Source organism: Octodon degus, unplaced genomic scaffold (assembly GCF_000260255.1).
Source record: "Octodon degus isolate 3935 unplaced genomic scaffold, OctDeg1.0 scaffold00137, whole genome shotgun sequence".
Taxonomy (NCBI): Eukaryota; Metazoa; Chordata; class Mammalia; order Rodentia; family Octodontidae; genus Octodon; species Octodon degus.
In genome coordinates this window covers 5562400-5576813 of record NW_004524713.1, presented here as the reverse complement: position 1 = coordinate 5576813, position 14414 = coordinate 5562400, and the positions used below count along the sequence as shown (strand labels likewise).

The 14414-nt window shown below is 39.2% G+C and overlaps 1 protein-coding gene across 3 annotated transcripts in view; it reads left to right on the top strand.

The window, feature by feature from the left end:
- Nucleotides 1-12588, top strand: part of Psmd5 (proteasome 26S subunit, non-ATPase 5) — a 23242-nt gene extending 10654 nt beyond the window's left edge. For 2 of the 3 annotated variants that reach the window (XM_023701568.1, XM_023701569.1), the window contains exons 4-9: nucleotides 1065-1174; nucleotides 3040-3182; nucleotides 5870-6061; nucleotides 8147-8256; nucleotides 8727-8867; nucleotides 11359-12588. In XM_023701568.1, coding sequence (XP_023557336.1) covers nucleotides 1065-1174; nucleotides 3040-3182; nucleotides 5870-6061; nucleotides 8147-8256; nucleotides 8727-8867; nucleotides 11359-11616 — 954 coding nt within the window. In that variant the 3' untranslated portion in view covers nucleotides 11617-12588. The remainder of the gene's footprint in view (nucleotides 1-1064; nucleotides 1175-3039; nucleotides 3183-5869; nucleotides 6062-8146; nucleotides 8257-8726; nucleotides 8868-11358) is intronic. The other variant, XM_004641471.2, reaches the window with a different exon arrangement.
- The last annotated feature ends 1826 nt before the right edge of the window (nucleotides 12589-14414 follow it).

Below are 14414 nucleotides of genomic sequence, written 5' to 3'. Positions count from 1 at the left end.
GTATTTTAAGGAAAGGTCTACAGGGTGCTCAGGGTCTCACTACTAGATCGGATTCATAATGATCCGCCTGTTTACAACCTCCCAAGAGGTGGGATTACAGGCACACGACAGGCGTGGGCCCAGTCTCAGTTGCTATCTCAGTGCGCTGTGGGGGGAGGGCAGGCCCAGGGATCAAACCTCCAGCCTCTGTTCCTGCTTGCAGGCACTTTAATCTGCTGAGCTATTTGGCCAACCCTTCCTAAACTGAATTTCTGATCTACCCCATTCCCACATAAAAAACAGTAGTATCAGAGTCCACCTAGTTGGATTTTGCGCTTACTCTGTAGTGGATTTGTTCTTTCATGTGTCCATTTGAATAGTCATCATGTGGTGTCAGGTTAACTAAGCCCAGGTATTTCTGTGATCCTAGAATAACTTACTAGTTCCAAGCTGGTCTCCCCCCACCTGCTTTTGTCTTCTCTAGTCTATTTTACATGCATCAGAATAATATTTTTTTCCCAAACATTTCTTTTTAAGTTCACAAATAAAATTATATATGTCTTAAACAGAATGAGATTTTAAAGTACATTTTTAAATGATCTTTTAAAAGTCCATATCTGATTCTGTCACTTCTCTATGCAAAACCTTTCAGCGTCCTTTATGTATCAGTAAGCCCTCAGTAAGCCTTCAATGAAGCCTTGAATGAAGTGACTTACAGAATACATGGAAGATTTTATTTTTATTTTTGTGGTGCTTAGAATGGAACCCAAGGCTTGTTCTTCGTAAGCAAGCACTCACCCCGAGCACTACATTTACGGAATGAATGGTTTTTAGAATCTGTTCCTGCTGATTCAAACTTACATACTCTGATTGATGGTTTTTGGGGAGAGTGCAGGTGTATCCAGAGATAATGAAATATTTTGATGCCACAGTATTTCCTTATATATGCAGTGAAGTTTTCCTAGAGATAATAGTTTTTTAGAGAATTCATTTATGTATAGTTCCTTGTTCTGCATTTAACTTGGCATGAGACCTAACAGGTTTTGGTATGATTTGACCTTTCTTTTTCTCTTCTTTTCTTTCAGCTAATTGTAGAGATTTCTTCTGTGTCACCAGAATCTTTACACTACTGTACCATGAGTGGATTAGTAACCCAGCTCCTGAGAGAGCTGACCGGTGAGGATGTGCTGGTCAGGTGTGTTGACTGAGAGTTATTAAAGGAAAGTGTCCTCTTCTGGAGAATCAAGAATCAACCTCCGGACCTACCATGATAGGGACGTAGGTCCGCAAATGAGTGTTGATTCCAGTTTCTTCCAGCTCCTTATTCTCCAAATCCCCCTTAATACCTGCTTTTTGATATTATTTGCTTTTTGATATTACAGTTTACTAATAGCATCCTCTCTGATGGGCATTTAGCTTGCTTTATGTATTTTTTTTAATTAATTAATTAATTTATTTAGTGTGTGTGTGTGTGTGTGTGTGGCCAGCTCAGCCCACCAGGGGGCGGGGCTGGCTGGCATGTGGTGCTGGGGATTGAACCGTGGTCGCTGTGCTTTTGCTTAGCTTAGCTTGTTCTAAGTAGGTGCTTTAGACCACTGAGCCATCTCACCAGCCCCATGCTTTATGTATTTTGATGATATAATGGAATTGTCTTTTTTGTTTTTTTTTTTTTTCTTTAAGATTTATTTATTTATTTATTCATTCATTCATTTATTTTGTGTGTGTGGCCAGCTCAGCCCACCAGGGGGCGGGGCTGGCTGGCATGTGGTGCTGGGGATTGAACCGCGGTCCCTGTGCTCTGCTTAGCTTAGCTTGTTCTAAGTAGGTGCTTTAGACCACCGAGCCATCTCACCAGCCCCGAATTGTCTTTTTTGTATAGATTTTAATTTTCTTTTTATTATGACTTTAATTTGTCTGTTTAGTTTTGGCTTTCTGAAACAGGGTTACATACAGTGTGTATTCCAGGCAGGCATTGAATGCACTGTGTGGCCCAGGCTGGCCTCAAATTCAACAATCCTTCTCCCTCAGCCTCTGGAACACTGGGGTTACAAGCATGTGCCACCACATCCAGCTTTATCATGAATTTCTTATTATCTTGTATTCTTTAAATGTGACTGAACTTGGGCCGAGAAGATAGCTCAGCAGCATAAGCACCTGCCTGGCAAGTGCAAGGTCCTGAGTTCAATCTCCAGTACCAGAAAAGGAAAAAAAAGCGGTCATTAGTTACATTGTTTCAAAGCATTTATTTTACTGTATAGGAAAAACTGCAAATTTAGAGCATAGGAAAAAACTGCAGATAATCCGTAAATAATATCCATTGTAAAAATACTGTTTTAGTTATTTGGAGCACTTTGATCATTATTAGATAATGGAAGTGTAGCTGAGGAAATATGTCACAGATTCATACTGAAATGTGCAGTGGTAAGTGATATGATGACTAGGATTTCCTTAAGATCAGCAAAAAATGAAACAGTAGGGCCTCACTACACAACTCAGACTCATAGTGATCCTCCTGTCTTCAGCCTCCCCAGTGCTGGGATTGTAGGCATATATCACTATGCCCAGACTTTGGCCTGCTCAGCCCACCCAGGGGGTGGGGCTGGCATGGCATGTGGTCCCAGGATCAAATCTTGGTCCCTGCACTTGCCGAAGCAGGCACTTTAGTCTACTGAGCTATCTCACTGGCCCAAAAGAGCAAAATCTTGATACCTGTAAAATAAGGGTTATGGGTGCATGTTGACTTATTGTACTACATTTACTTTTGTGTATTTGACATTTCCAAATAATAAAATGAGGTCTTAATCAGCTGTGTTACAGTAGAATAGTGAGCTTTAAGTCATAAAATCAAGATTTAAGTTTAAACTTTGCTGGTATAATGAATGTGATTCCATATAAATCCATGCAGTGTTGTTGGTCTTGCTTCCACATTTGAAAAGTAGAGCTATGAGTATGAACCATTTAGATTTGGTTGGAAGAAATAAACAAGATAAGTTACATGAAAACAATTTTTTAAAACATACTCACATGGAAAACCTCCTTGATTTTGTCCCTTTATTGTAGAGCTACCTGCATAGAGATGGTGACCTCACTGGCATGTACCCCTCATGGACGACAGTACCTTGCTCAAGAAGGAGTGATTGACCAGATTTCTAACATAATCGTCGGGGCAGATTCAGACCCTTTCTTTAGCTTCTATCTTCCGGGTAAGAGACATTGGTGCCTGTGGAAATCACAGTGCATGTTTTGCTTCTGAGTTAAATCAATTAGGGAAAGCCAAGGATAGTTTTCCTTAGAGCTGATCCCAGTTAGAATACACCATACCCGCCAAATTCAGTTGCACGTTGAAAGGATCAGTAACTATAATCAAGTAAGATTTATCTCAGAGATGCAAGAATAATTCAACGTACTACAAATCAGTATGTGATACACCAGAGTGAAGAACAAAGCACATAAGATTATGTCAGTTGATTCAGAAAGGGCATGTGACAGAATTGAAAATCCTTTTGTGATAAACTAGGTATAAATGGACAGTACCTCAACACAGTGAAAGCTCGTGTTACTTTTTTTTTTTTTTTTTGTGGTACCGGGGATTGAACTCAGGACCCTTTGCTTGCCAGTCAAGCACTTGTTCTACTGAGTTATCTCCCCAGCCCTCACATTACATTTTGCAGCAAAAAATTGAAAATTTTTCTTTTACAGTCTAACCTAATACTGAAAGTTATAGCCCGGACAGTTAGGTAAGAAGAAGAAATAAAAAACATCCCTATCTAAAGTGAAGACTTTAAATTGTTCCTGTTTGCAGATGGTGTGATCTTAATGTAGAAAATGTCCTGCAGCCTCCACCACAAAACTGTTAGAACTAAGAAATGAACTGTTAAATTTGCATCATATAACAGCCACATAAAACATTAGTAGCATCTCTGTACCCCAGCAGTAGCAGTGAAATATCTGAAAAAGAGAACAAGAAAATCCAATTGCATTATCACCCAAAGGACAAAATGCTTAGGAAAAAAATTCACTAAGAAAGTAAACCATCTACACAATATTATAGATTGAAAATTATGAAATACTGATAATACATATGGAAAGATATCCCAGCTTATTGTTTGGAAGAATTAATACTATTACAATGTCTATACTAGTACCTAAAGAATTCATAGATTGAATGCAATTTCTGTCAAAATTCAAATGGCATTTTTCATAGAAATAAAAGGAAAAATTCTTAAAATTCATGTGTAGCTAAAGGAAAATTGACTGGGCCAGCCAAATAGCTCAGAGGATTAAAGTGCCTGCAAGCAGGTGCAGGGACTGGGGGTTCAATCCCTGGGCCTGCCGTGGTGGATCACAATGAGTCTGATCTAGTAGTGATACCCTGAACATCATGGAGACCCTTCCCTGAAATACAAAACAAGCAAATAAATAAGTAAATAAAGGAAAATTGAGTGAAAATAACAAAGCCAAGATATCACTACCGAAAATATACTGCGAAGCTGCATTAACCAGAGCAGTATGACACTGCTATAAAAAGATACTAAAGCCCATGAGATAAAATAGCCCCAAAATGAATTCTTGGCCAGTGGTTTATGACCAGTTGATTTTCAACAAAATGACCAAGAACAAAATGGGGAAAAGGTATCCTTGTCAAGAGCATTGAAACAAGTGGATGTCCACAGGCAGAGAGTGAAATTAGATCCTTTGTACTGTGTACGCAAATCAACTCAAAAAAGGATTAAAGTCTTATGAAGATCTGAAACTACTAATGAAAGCACAAGAGAAAAACTCAATAACATTTTGTCTAGGCCAACGTTTTTTTAATATAACCCTCAAAAGCATTTGCAAGAAAACAGGCCAGCCAGATAGCTCAGCAGATTAAAGTGCTTGCTTAGGCAGAGCACAGCAGCCAGAATTCCATCCCAAGTGTGCCTTACCGTCCCCGTCCCCGGGGCATGCTGAGATGGCGATTGAGACTGGTGGTGGTGCGCACCAGTAATCGCAGCACTTGGGAGGCTGAAAACAGGGTCATTATGAGTCCGATATATGTAGCGAGACCCTGTAGACCCTGTACTACTAAATACAAAGAAAGAAAACTAAAACAAATGAGATTCTCAACGTAGTAAAGAAGGAACTAGTTGCGTGGGTCTCACTATACAGTCAGACTCATAGTGATCCTCCTGTCTCAGCCTCCCCAGTGTTGGGATTACAGGCATGTATCACCACGCCCAGTTTTGGTAGTGGCCCAGGGATCAAATTCAGATCCTTGTGCTTGCCAGGCAGGCACTTAGACTGCCTAACTATCTCCCCAGCCCTCTTTGATTTTTTTGAGCCAGATTCTCACTTTGTCTTGAATTCATGATGTAACCCAGGCTGGCCTTGAATGTACAGCAGTCTTCCTGCCTGCCTCAGCTTCCTGAGCGCTGGGATTGTAGGCATCCACACCCAGCAGTTTTAAACAGTTACCTACCTGTTTGAAGTTTCTTACTAATAACGATTTCAAAGGCGATAATGATTTCAAAGGCTCGGGCAGGAGGATCAGAAGTGCAAAGCCAGCCTGATCTTTACTGTGAGTTTAGGCTTGGGATACATAACAGCAGCTGTCTTTACAAAAGTAATAATGATTCCAAGCTTGTTTTCCTATAACTTATGTCCACTAATCTTTATTCTCCTCTTGCATATGACAGTACTTTGATGTTTGGACCTACCTTCATTGACAGTCTGGGGTTCCTGTTCTCTCAGGACCACACATTACAGGTCCTTCAGATCTCTATGGTTTCTGTTTTCCAGGCAAAACTATACTCTGTTCTCTTTTTGTCCTGTTTTTTATAAGCGTTCTTATGAGAACATAAGGCCCATAATTTGTGATCTTACTCTTTTGTTAAAATATATTTTTTAGGATTTGTGAAGTTTTTTGGAAACCTGGCAGTCATGGATAGTCCCCAGCAGATCTGTGAGCGTTATCCTGTCTTTGTGGAAAAGGTGTTTGAGATGACAGAAAGTCAGGATCCCACCATGATTGGTGTAGCTGTAGACACAATTGGAATCCTGGGATCCAATGTTGAAGGAAAGCAGGTTTTACATAAAACAGGTTGGTATGGCTTGTATGGGCTTTTTTAGGTGTGTTTTTAATTTGTGACAATGGTGAAGTATTCAAGTTTTTTTGCTGGTGGGCTAACGACTGTAGAAACGAGTTTTACAGGTGGCAGTCTGTGACTGAATTTATCTCTAAATTTCCACTTATTCCTGTTGAAAACCTGTTTCACTTTTGCTGTCTAGGGGTCTACCAACCAATTAGGACCAAACTGTTTCTTCCTCACAGCTTTCTTGGATAGTGTTCATGGTACACACAGACCCTGTTCATGTTCTAGCTCTAAGACTTACCTTAGCCCTTTGGACTTCACTTACTATTTCTTCTCTAAGCCCTATTTGTTTATAAAAGGGGTGTAACAGCTACTTTTCAGGGTTGGTGTGTATACTTAATGAAAACTTATTTGTATTCTGTCAGAAAGGAATCAAAATTTTGTTATAAGATTTTGTTTTAAACATACTTCTGTGGCACGTCCATGAATATCTAAATAGCACAATGAATTCACAGAAAGTATGCAGCACTGTTAGGAAAAACCTTGTGAATTGATGTTGAAAATTAAATTGACGTGCCCTTATGTATGGAGCTGATGTCCCTGTTACATGTACTTTCCTAAGTGCTTTTATCTATAATGTGTGACCCTTTGTGATCTTGTGAAGAACATACCATGTCATTCTCATTTTACAGATAAGGTAGCTGAAACTCAGAGAAGTTAAGAACATTTTCTAAGATCATGCAGACTGGGGCAGCTGCTACTCATCCAGGTCCTTGATTCCAATCCTGTACACTTTGCCTTATATATGCTGCATTACATATAATTGTGTTGTAGATCTGTCAGTTGGTCTCTGACTGCATATTTTTATGTTGGTTTAACTTTCTAGGAGTCGAACGATATGCACATACGCTTTACACTCATCAGGATTTTTTTTATTTTATTTTGGTATTAGTACAAGGTCTTACTATGCAGATTGGACTAGTAGTGATCCTCCTGTTTTCAGCCTCCCAAGACCTGAGATTACAGGAGCGCACCAGGGCCACCACACCTAGTCTCAGCACACTGCGGGGGTGGGGCTGTCTCTACGTGCCAGGGATCGAACCCAGTCCCTGTGTCTGCCTAAGCAAGTGCTTTGTTCCGCTGAGCTATCTAGCTAGCAAGGATATTATTAAGTTTTTTTTGCAGAACCTAGGATTGAACTCAGGCCCTTGTGCTTGCTAGGGAAGCACTTATTCCACTGAGCCATCTCCCTGGCCCCAGAATATTATTAATTTTTTAAAAAAATTAACAAGGAATAAGGGTTTTGTTTTTTTTTTTCTTCCTCGAATGCCTTCAGGGCACTTTTGGCCAGCGGGAGAGTTGTGAGGTTCGAACTCCAGCAACCTGAGGCTGACAGCTTTGTGGAAGCAGCCACTTAAAGGACTGAGCTAGGGCCAGGCCCCCCCAAAAAATTAACAAGGGTTATGTTAAAAATTATAATACTATATTTTCTAATTGAAATATGAGATGATGCAATCTGAAAAATAATATGGTAGTTCCACCAATTTGATTTGTAGGTATATACTGAAAAGTATTGAAAGCAAGGACTGAAGCAGATACTTGTACACCCATGTTCATACCAGTGTTATTACAGCCTAAAGTAGTGAAAGCAACCCATACATGGTTCATCAACATATAAATAAATAAACAAACTGCAGTATATCTATAGAAGAGCGTCTTACTTAGCTTTGTCACAGTATGAGATTGTGACACATGTTACAGCACAAAGTTTGAAGACATTGTGCCACATGAAATAAGCTAGACACAGGAGATACACTCTGTGAACCCACTTACATATGGTACATAGGCTAGTTAAATTCACAGAAACAGAATAGGTAGTGGTGAGCGTGTCAGGTAGAGAAGAGCGGGAATTACTGTTTAATGGGTACATAGTATCAGGTTGTATTATTGAGAAAGTTCTGAAGATTAATAGTAATGATTGTACAACACTGAACATAACCTAATGACAGTCAACTGTATGTTTCAAATGGCGAATTTTGCATTATGGATGTTTTACCACATAGAAAAAAAAATCTCATTTTTATCCTTCAAAGGAACTCGTTTTGAAGGCTTGCTCATGCAAATAGGACATCAAGCAAAGAATGCCTCTACAGAATTAAAAATTAGGTGCTTGGATGCAGTTTCATCTCTTCTGTATTTACCAGTAAGTAAATTGGAAAATAAATGAATGACAACGGAACATACATGGAAGTAAAAATCTGATCTGTTATGAGTCAGTGAATTCTACATTAAAAAGTCACAAAATCTGGATTTAAATGGCACTCAGTCTTTAATTTGTCATGTGAGCTAAGTCTAGAAGAACTCAAATCCAGAGCAGAATTTTCCTCGTTTTTATTGGCTTGGATTAAATAATCATTAGGGTCTGTTCAGTTCATACATTCTGTGATGTCTCTTTAACTTAAGTATGTCACTAGTCACATAATGGTTATCTTTTTTTTTTTTTTTTGGTGGAACCGGGGGTTGAACTCAGGCCCTTGCGCTTGCCAGGGAAGCGCTTGTTCCCCTGAGCCATCTCCCCGGCCCACTAATGGTTATCTTTTAATAGAAGTGAAAAAGATGTTCACATCACCAGATGTTCACTTGGTCATGCCATTCTCCTTTTCTGCCCTGTAGCCTGAGCAGCAGACTGATGACCTGCTGAGGATGACAGAATCCTGGTTTTCCTCTTTATCCCGAGACCCACTGGAGCTGTTCCGTGGCATCAGTAATCAGCCCTTTCCTGAACTACACTGTGCTGCCTTAAAAGTGTTCACGGTAGGTAGTCTGTTGGACTGCAGAAGTCCTCTGGGACTTTTTTTTTTTTTTTTTTAAACCCCCATACTTTTTTTTTTTTTTTAATTTTATTTGTGTGTGTGTGTGTGTGTGTGTGTGTGTGGCCAGCTCAGCCCACCAGGGGGCAGGGCTGGCTGGCATGTGGTGCTGAGGGATTGAACCACGGTCCCTGTGCTTTGCTAAGCTTGTTCTAAGTAGGTGCTTTAGACCACTGAGCCATCTCACCAGCCCCCCTCTGGGACTTCTGATGAGCCAGTACATAGCTGTGTTTCTCTTCTCTGCTGTTGTAGACTAGTGAGACAGACAGATGTATAAGCAGCTTGCTTGGTAAAAGGTATTAGGTGGTGTTTAAAGACTGAGCAGGGTTGGTAGAATCACGGAATTGGTTCCAAACTCCTTATGTGTCATGCTCAATTCACCTAGTCAGGCCTTGTCATCTTCTTGAGCCTTTTGCTCCCCTTCTGGCACTTAATTCTCTAGTCATACCAGCTGGTTGTTTCATTATCTCTGGACATTTGTTGTATTCTCTGTGTCCAAAAGTTTTCTTTTACTTTCTTTTCTTTTTTTTTTTTTTTTGGCAGAACCAGGAATTGAACTCAGGCCCTTGTGCTTGCCAGGGAAGCACTTATTCCACTGATCCATCTCCCTGGCCCCTTACTTTCTTTCTTAACCTCTTATTCATCTAGAGCCAGATATATCTTCAGTATGCGTTGCCCAAACCAACAAGGTTAACACATTCACTGCAGGGCTAGCCAGATAGCTCAGCGGATTGAAGCGCCTGCTTAGGCAGATGCAGGGACCAGGGTTCGATCCCAGCATGCCCTGCCAGCTTTACTCCCAGGGCACGCTGAAATGTGACTGAGACTGGGCATGGTGGTACGGGCCTAAAATCCTAGTGCTTGAAGGCTGAAAACAGGAGGATCACTAGGATTCTGATCTGTGTAGTGAGACCCTGTACTAAATACAAAATACAAAAAAAACAAAACATTTACTATAGAGCCATAATTCTGTTTTGCTGCTCAGTGGCCCTGATTTCCATTCAGTTATTCTACTAACTTGAACCATGGATAGTAAATGCCTATCTGAAAAAATGAGTGCTACTGTGCTACAGAAAAGCCAAACATGGTAGGTATATAACATTTTACAAACTGCATAAATCAGCCACCTTTATACATAAAATGTTGTAAAGAAATTCATGAATATAACTTCTAATTTAATAAAATTTGTGATAGCTTTTAATTGGTATGGATACTATTAATGTTTGTTTGGGAAGAGTAATTCTAATTCAAGCAACTAGCTAGATTTGATCCATTTATAGACTTGTTATTAATTTTATTAATAAAAAGACTGCTAAAAATGATTAGGTCCATTTGTACCACCAGTGGTACAAGCTGCCCAATGGAACAGTCATGCATGTGCCACCAGTGGTTTGACCTGGTGGGAAGGTATTAAACAGTGTTGATGCTCATAAACCTCATTTATTCATCCATTCAATGAATACTTGTTGAGGGTTTTTATTTTGGATGTATGGAAGGGATACAGTAGTGAGCAACGTATGTATGATTTTCCTTTTGTGAAGATGCCTGTTATGGAAGCCAAGCAATAAATGTAGTGTTACTTATGTAAGTATAGCTGTGATAAGAATTATACCACTGTTAAGTCCTACCTGATAGCTCAGCAGATTAAAGCACCTACTTAGGCAGAGTGCAGGCTGAGATTTGCTCCCGAGTGCCTTGCCGGCCCCGCCCACAGGGTGCTCTGAGACAGCTGGAGGCTGGGCATGGTGTGGGTGTGGTGGCACATGCCTGTAATCCCAGCACTTGGGAGACTGATGACAGGAGAATCACTACAAGTTTGATCTACATAATGAGACCCTGTAGGCCCTGGAGACACTGTCCTAAATACAGAAGAAGAAGAAAAGGATTACCTCTGTGTACAGAGTCTGCCAAAAAAGTATACATACTTCAGACTCTGTTAGAGACTTAGGACATAAAGAAAAATCAGGTGTCAACACTTGGATATAACAAAATGAGTAGTATCATTGTGATAAAAACCTATTGGAAAACATATGTTGTTCTTTCTTGAATGGAAGCACTTGGATCTAATTGAATGGAAGGACTAATTCTCTGGTTACAGAGGTCAAGGTCTATTTTTCCATGAAGTGGTTGCTTTCGTTGGCCACCGTACACCGGCTATTATCAAACGTTTACTTTCTTCTAGTATGACTTTAATTTAATTTAATACTGAGTCAGAGTCTGTTTGGACAGTATCTCCTAAGTCTTACTATTTATTGGTTATTGCTGTATACCATAGTTTATTTAACCTTTCCTTCATTATTAGAGATTTATATTGTAGCTGTCACATTATGATACCATCTTTGTGCACAATACTTATATTTTTAAATGTGTTTCTCAGGAGAGATTTTAATTTCTGAAGGCCAATGAATTGTATTTTTTATGCTTTTCTATCTTAGGCTATTGCAGCCCAGCCTTGGGCTCAGAAACTTATGTTTAACAGTCCCGGCTTTGTAGAGTATGTGATGGACCGGTCTGTGGAGCATGACAAAGCTTCAAAGGATGCCAAGTATGAACTGGTGAAAGCACTCGCCAACTCCAAGACAATTGCAGAAATCTTTGGGAACCCAAATTATTTGAGGCTTAGGACTTACCTAAGTGAAGGTCCTTATTATGTGAAGCCAATTGCCACAACAGCAGTAGAAGGAGCTGATTGATTTCTTATAGAGTCAATGGAGAGAACCATGTTTTGACCAAACACTTCTGCAAAGACATTTGCCTCTATCCATAATTTATAACAGAGACATCCCTTCACCTATTATGGAGTGTCTAGTATAACATTATCTCCAACATTATTCTTCAGTGTTGAAATACAAAGTAGAACCAGGAGTTTGGTATACATTAAGAGGAACCAAACATGATTATAAAAGAACAAGTGTTTTTCGGATTCTTGTGGCTGCCTTAATCTTTGCAAGATGATGAAAGTTTTGTTCTTCTAAGAAAGTTTTCTTGGATCTACTTCAGGTCTTAATTAAAAATTACTTCAAATACATGAAGCCAAATTATTTTAGAATTCTCATTTTTGTTTTTCATCTTGTAGTTCTGCTTTCATTCAAGGTCTTGGGTGTATTTCTGAAAATACACGTAGTTTAGAGTCCTAAAATTATGTTGTGTATATGAAGAATAAATACTTTCAATAAGATCTCAATTTTTGTTGCTGTTACTGTTGCGTGTTTGAAAAGTAGACATAAATCTGTTAAGGAATATTCATGGTCATGAACCAAATTCAGCCTCTCTTTCATGCGTTTATTTTAAATTATGGGGCTCTCTTTGTTTTGTTTTGTTTTTGAACATGCACAGGGTTTCACCTTGTAGTTCAGGGGTTCAGGCCGGCCTTGGATGTACAGCAGTTGTCTTGCCTCCACCTGCCAAGTGTTGGGATTATGGGCAAGTGCCACCATGCCCAGCTTTCCTTTCAAAAAGAAAAAACTTTTGCCCTTTTGATACTTTTTGCTTTTTATCAGTGAATTTTGTTGTGAGGAAGAGAACAAGCACTAACCACACGGCTCCAAAGCTGTTTTATTTATTGATTGGTCGTTGTTAGGGGTTTTGCTATTGATTTTTCAGTCTTCAGTGATCAGGGAGGAATAATGATTTCAGTGCATAGTCAGAATAAAAGGAATAACACATATAAAGAAGAATGCCGGGGCTGGTGAGATGGCTCAGTAGTCTAAAGCACCTATTTAGAACAAGCTAAGCTAAGCAAAACACAGGGACCGCGGTTCAATCCCCAGCACCACATGCCAGCCAGCCCCGCCCCCTGGTGGGCTGAACTGGCCACACACAAAATAAATAAATAAATAAACAAATATTTAAAAAAAAAAAAAAAGAACGCCATCTTTTGCAAAGCATTAGGTTTCTTTTCGTTGAGAGAAACTGTCCACCTTTTTTCTGGTGCAGTTCACACCCCAAATCGCCTGGCAGAGGTTTGCTGCGTGAGCATGTTGTCAGTAACAGCTTCAGGGTAAAGAGATGTGTGTCTTAGGTCATGATGAAGCTGATAAACCATCAGACGTCTATAAGGCAGTGGTTCTCAGATGACTAGAATCCTGGATAATGTCTCTGTTGTCTCCAGCTAACAGTATTTCTTGAGTCTCCTGTTTCCTCATTTTTATGTTGACTATTTCTGTACTGTTATTATCACTAATTAGGCTATAGCCAGGTTTTTCCTGCTCTGAAATATTCTCTTTAAAATCACATTTGCTTAAGTTACGTTTGCAATTTAATTTCTTATTGTAAAATATACACCATAAATGTATATGCATACATATGTAACAATAAAGCTTACCCTCCTAAGCATTTTTAAGTGTATAGCTTAACAATATTAAATACTATATATGCAAAAGTGGGACCATCACTACCATCCCTCCAGAATTATTTTTCAGTTGTAAAACTAAAATCCATACCCACTAAACAATTTCCCACTCCATTTCTCCCAGCAGCTGACAGCTGCCATTCTAATTCATGGTGATGATTTTATTCATTTTAAAAGATACGAGAGACTACAGGTAGAATATTAATGAAACTGGGAAAACAAGTCAGGATCTGATGGAATAAATTTATATACACTAATTAGAAAATACAGGGAGTGTTTGAGTTTTTAAAATTTCACCACAGTAAAAGACATTGCCGGTAAGACCCCACCCCTCACTCCAAGCTACCTTGCTTTCAGTCCATTTTCCCCATTGTTCTTGCTACTTTCTGAAGCAATTCTCTTTGCCAGTCCTTTTATTATGCTGTTGTGGCTGCTTCAGTGTCCTAAACACATTCAAAGCGTTTACTCTTCATTGTCATTTTGACTTTTTAAGGAAGAGCCAGAAGTTACATGGTGCCAAATTTGTGAATACGGTGGATGAACACCATACAGTTTGTATTTGACATAAATCACTGTAAGCATTTTGTATAAATTCAGGACATTGAGGCAGCTACCACAAGGCACAAGAGGGCTTCCAGAACTGCTTCAGAAAGTAGCAAGATTGATGGAATAATTGTGTTCAAAGTAAAGAATATTTTGAGGTTTGATGGCAGTATTTTTTACTGTAATTTTTAAAACTTAATGGCCTTTTTGATCATTATAACTTAAAAAATTTTGAAGCCAAGCATCAAATTAACAAAATGCAGTTGACAGCCTCGACATCAGATAAAGCAGAAATTCTGAAATTGAAGATATGTCTTTGGGAGTAATGCAGTCAGTGGGGGAAGAAGAGTGGAGACATACTATAAGACTTACAGGATATAATTAAGTGAACAAATTTTTCACATGAGATTGTCAGAAGAGATGGAAAAATACAGAAAACATATTTAACAAAATCACTGCAGAAAATTTTCTAAGTCTTAAAAGAGATTAATGTCCATAGAAAGAAAGAATGTGGGCAGGGAGATAGCTCAGTGGCATAACCACCTGCCTGGCAAGTACAAGGTCCTGAGTTTGATCCCCAGTACCAAATTAAAAAAA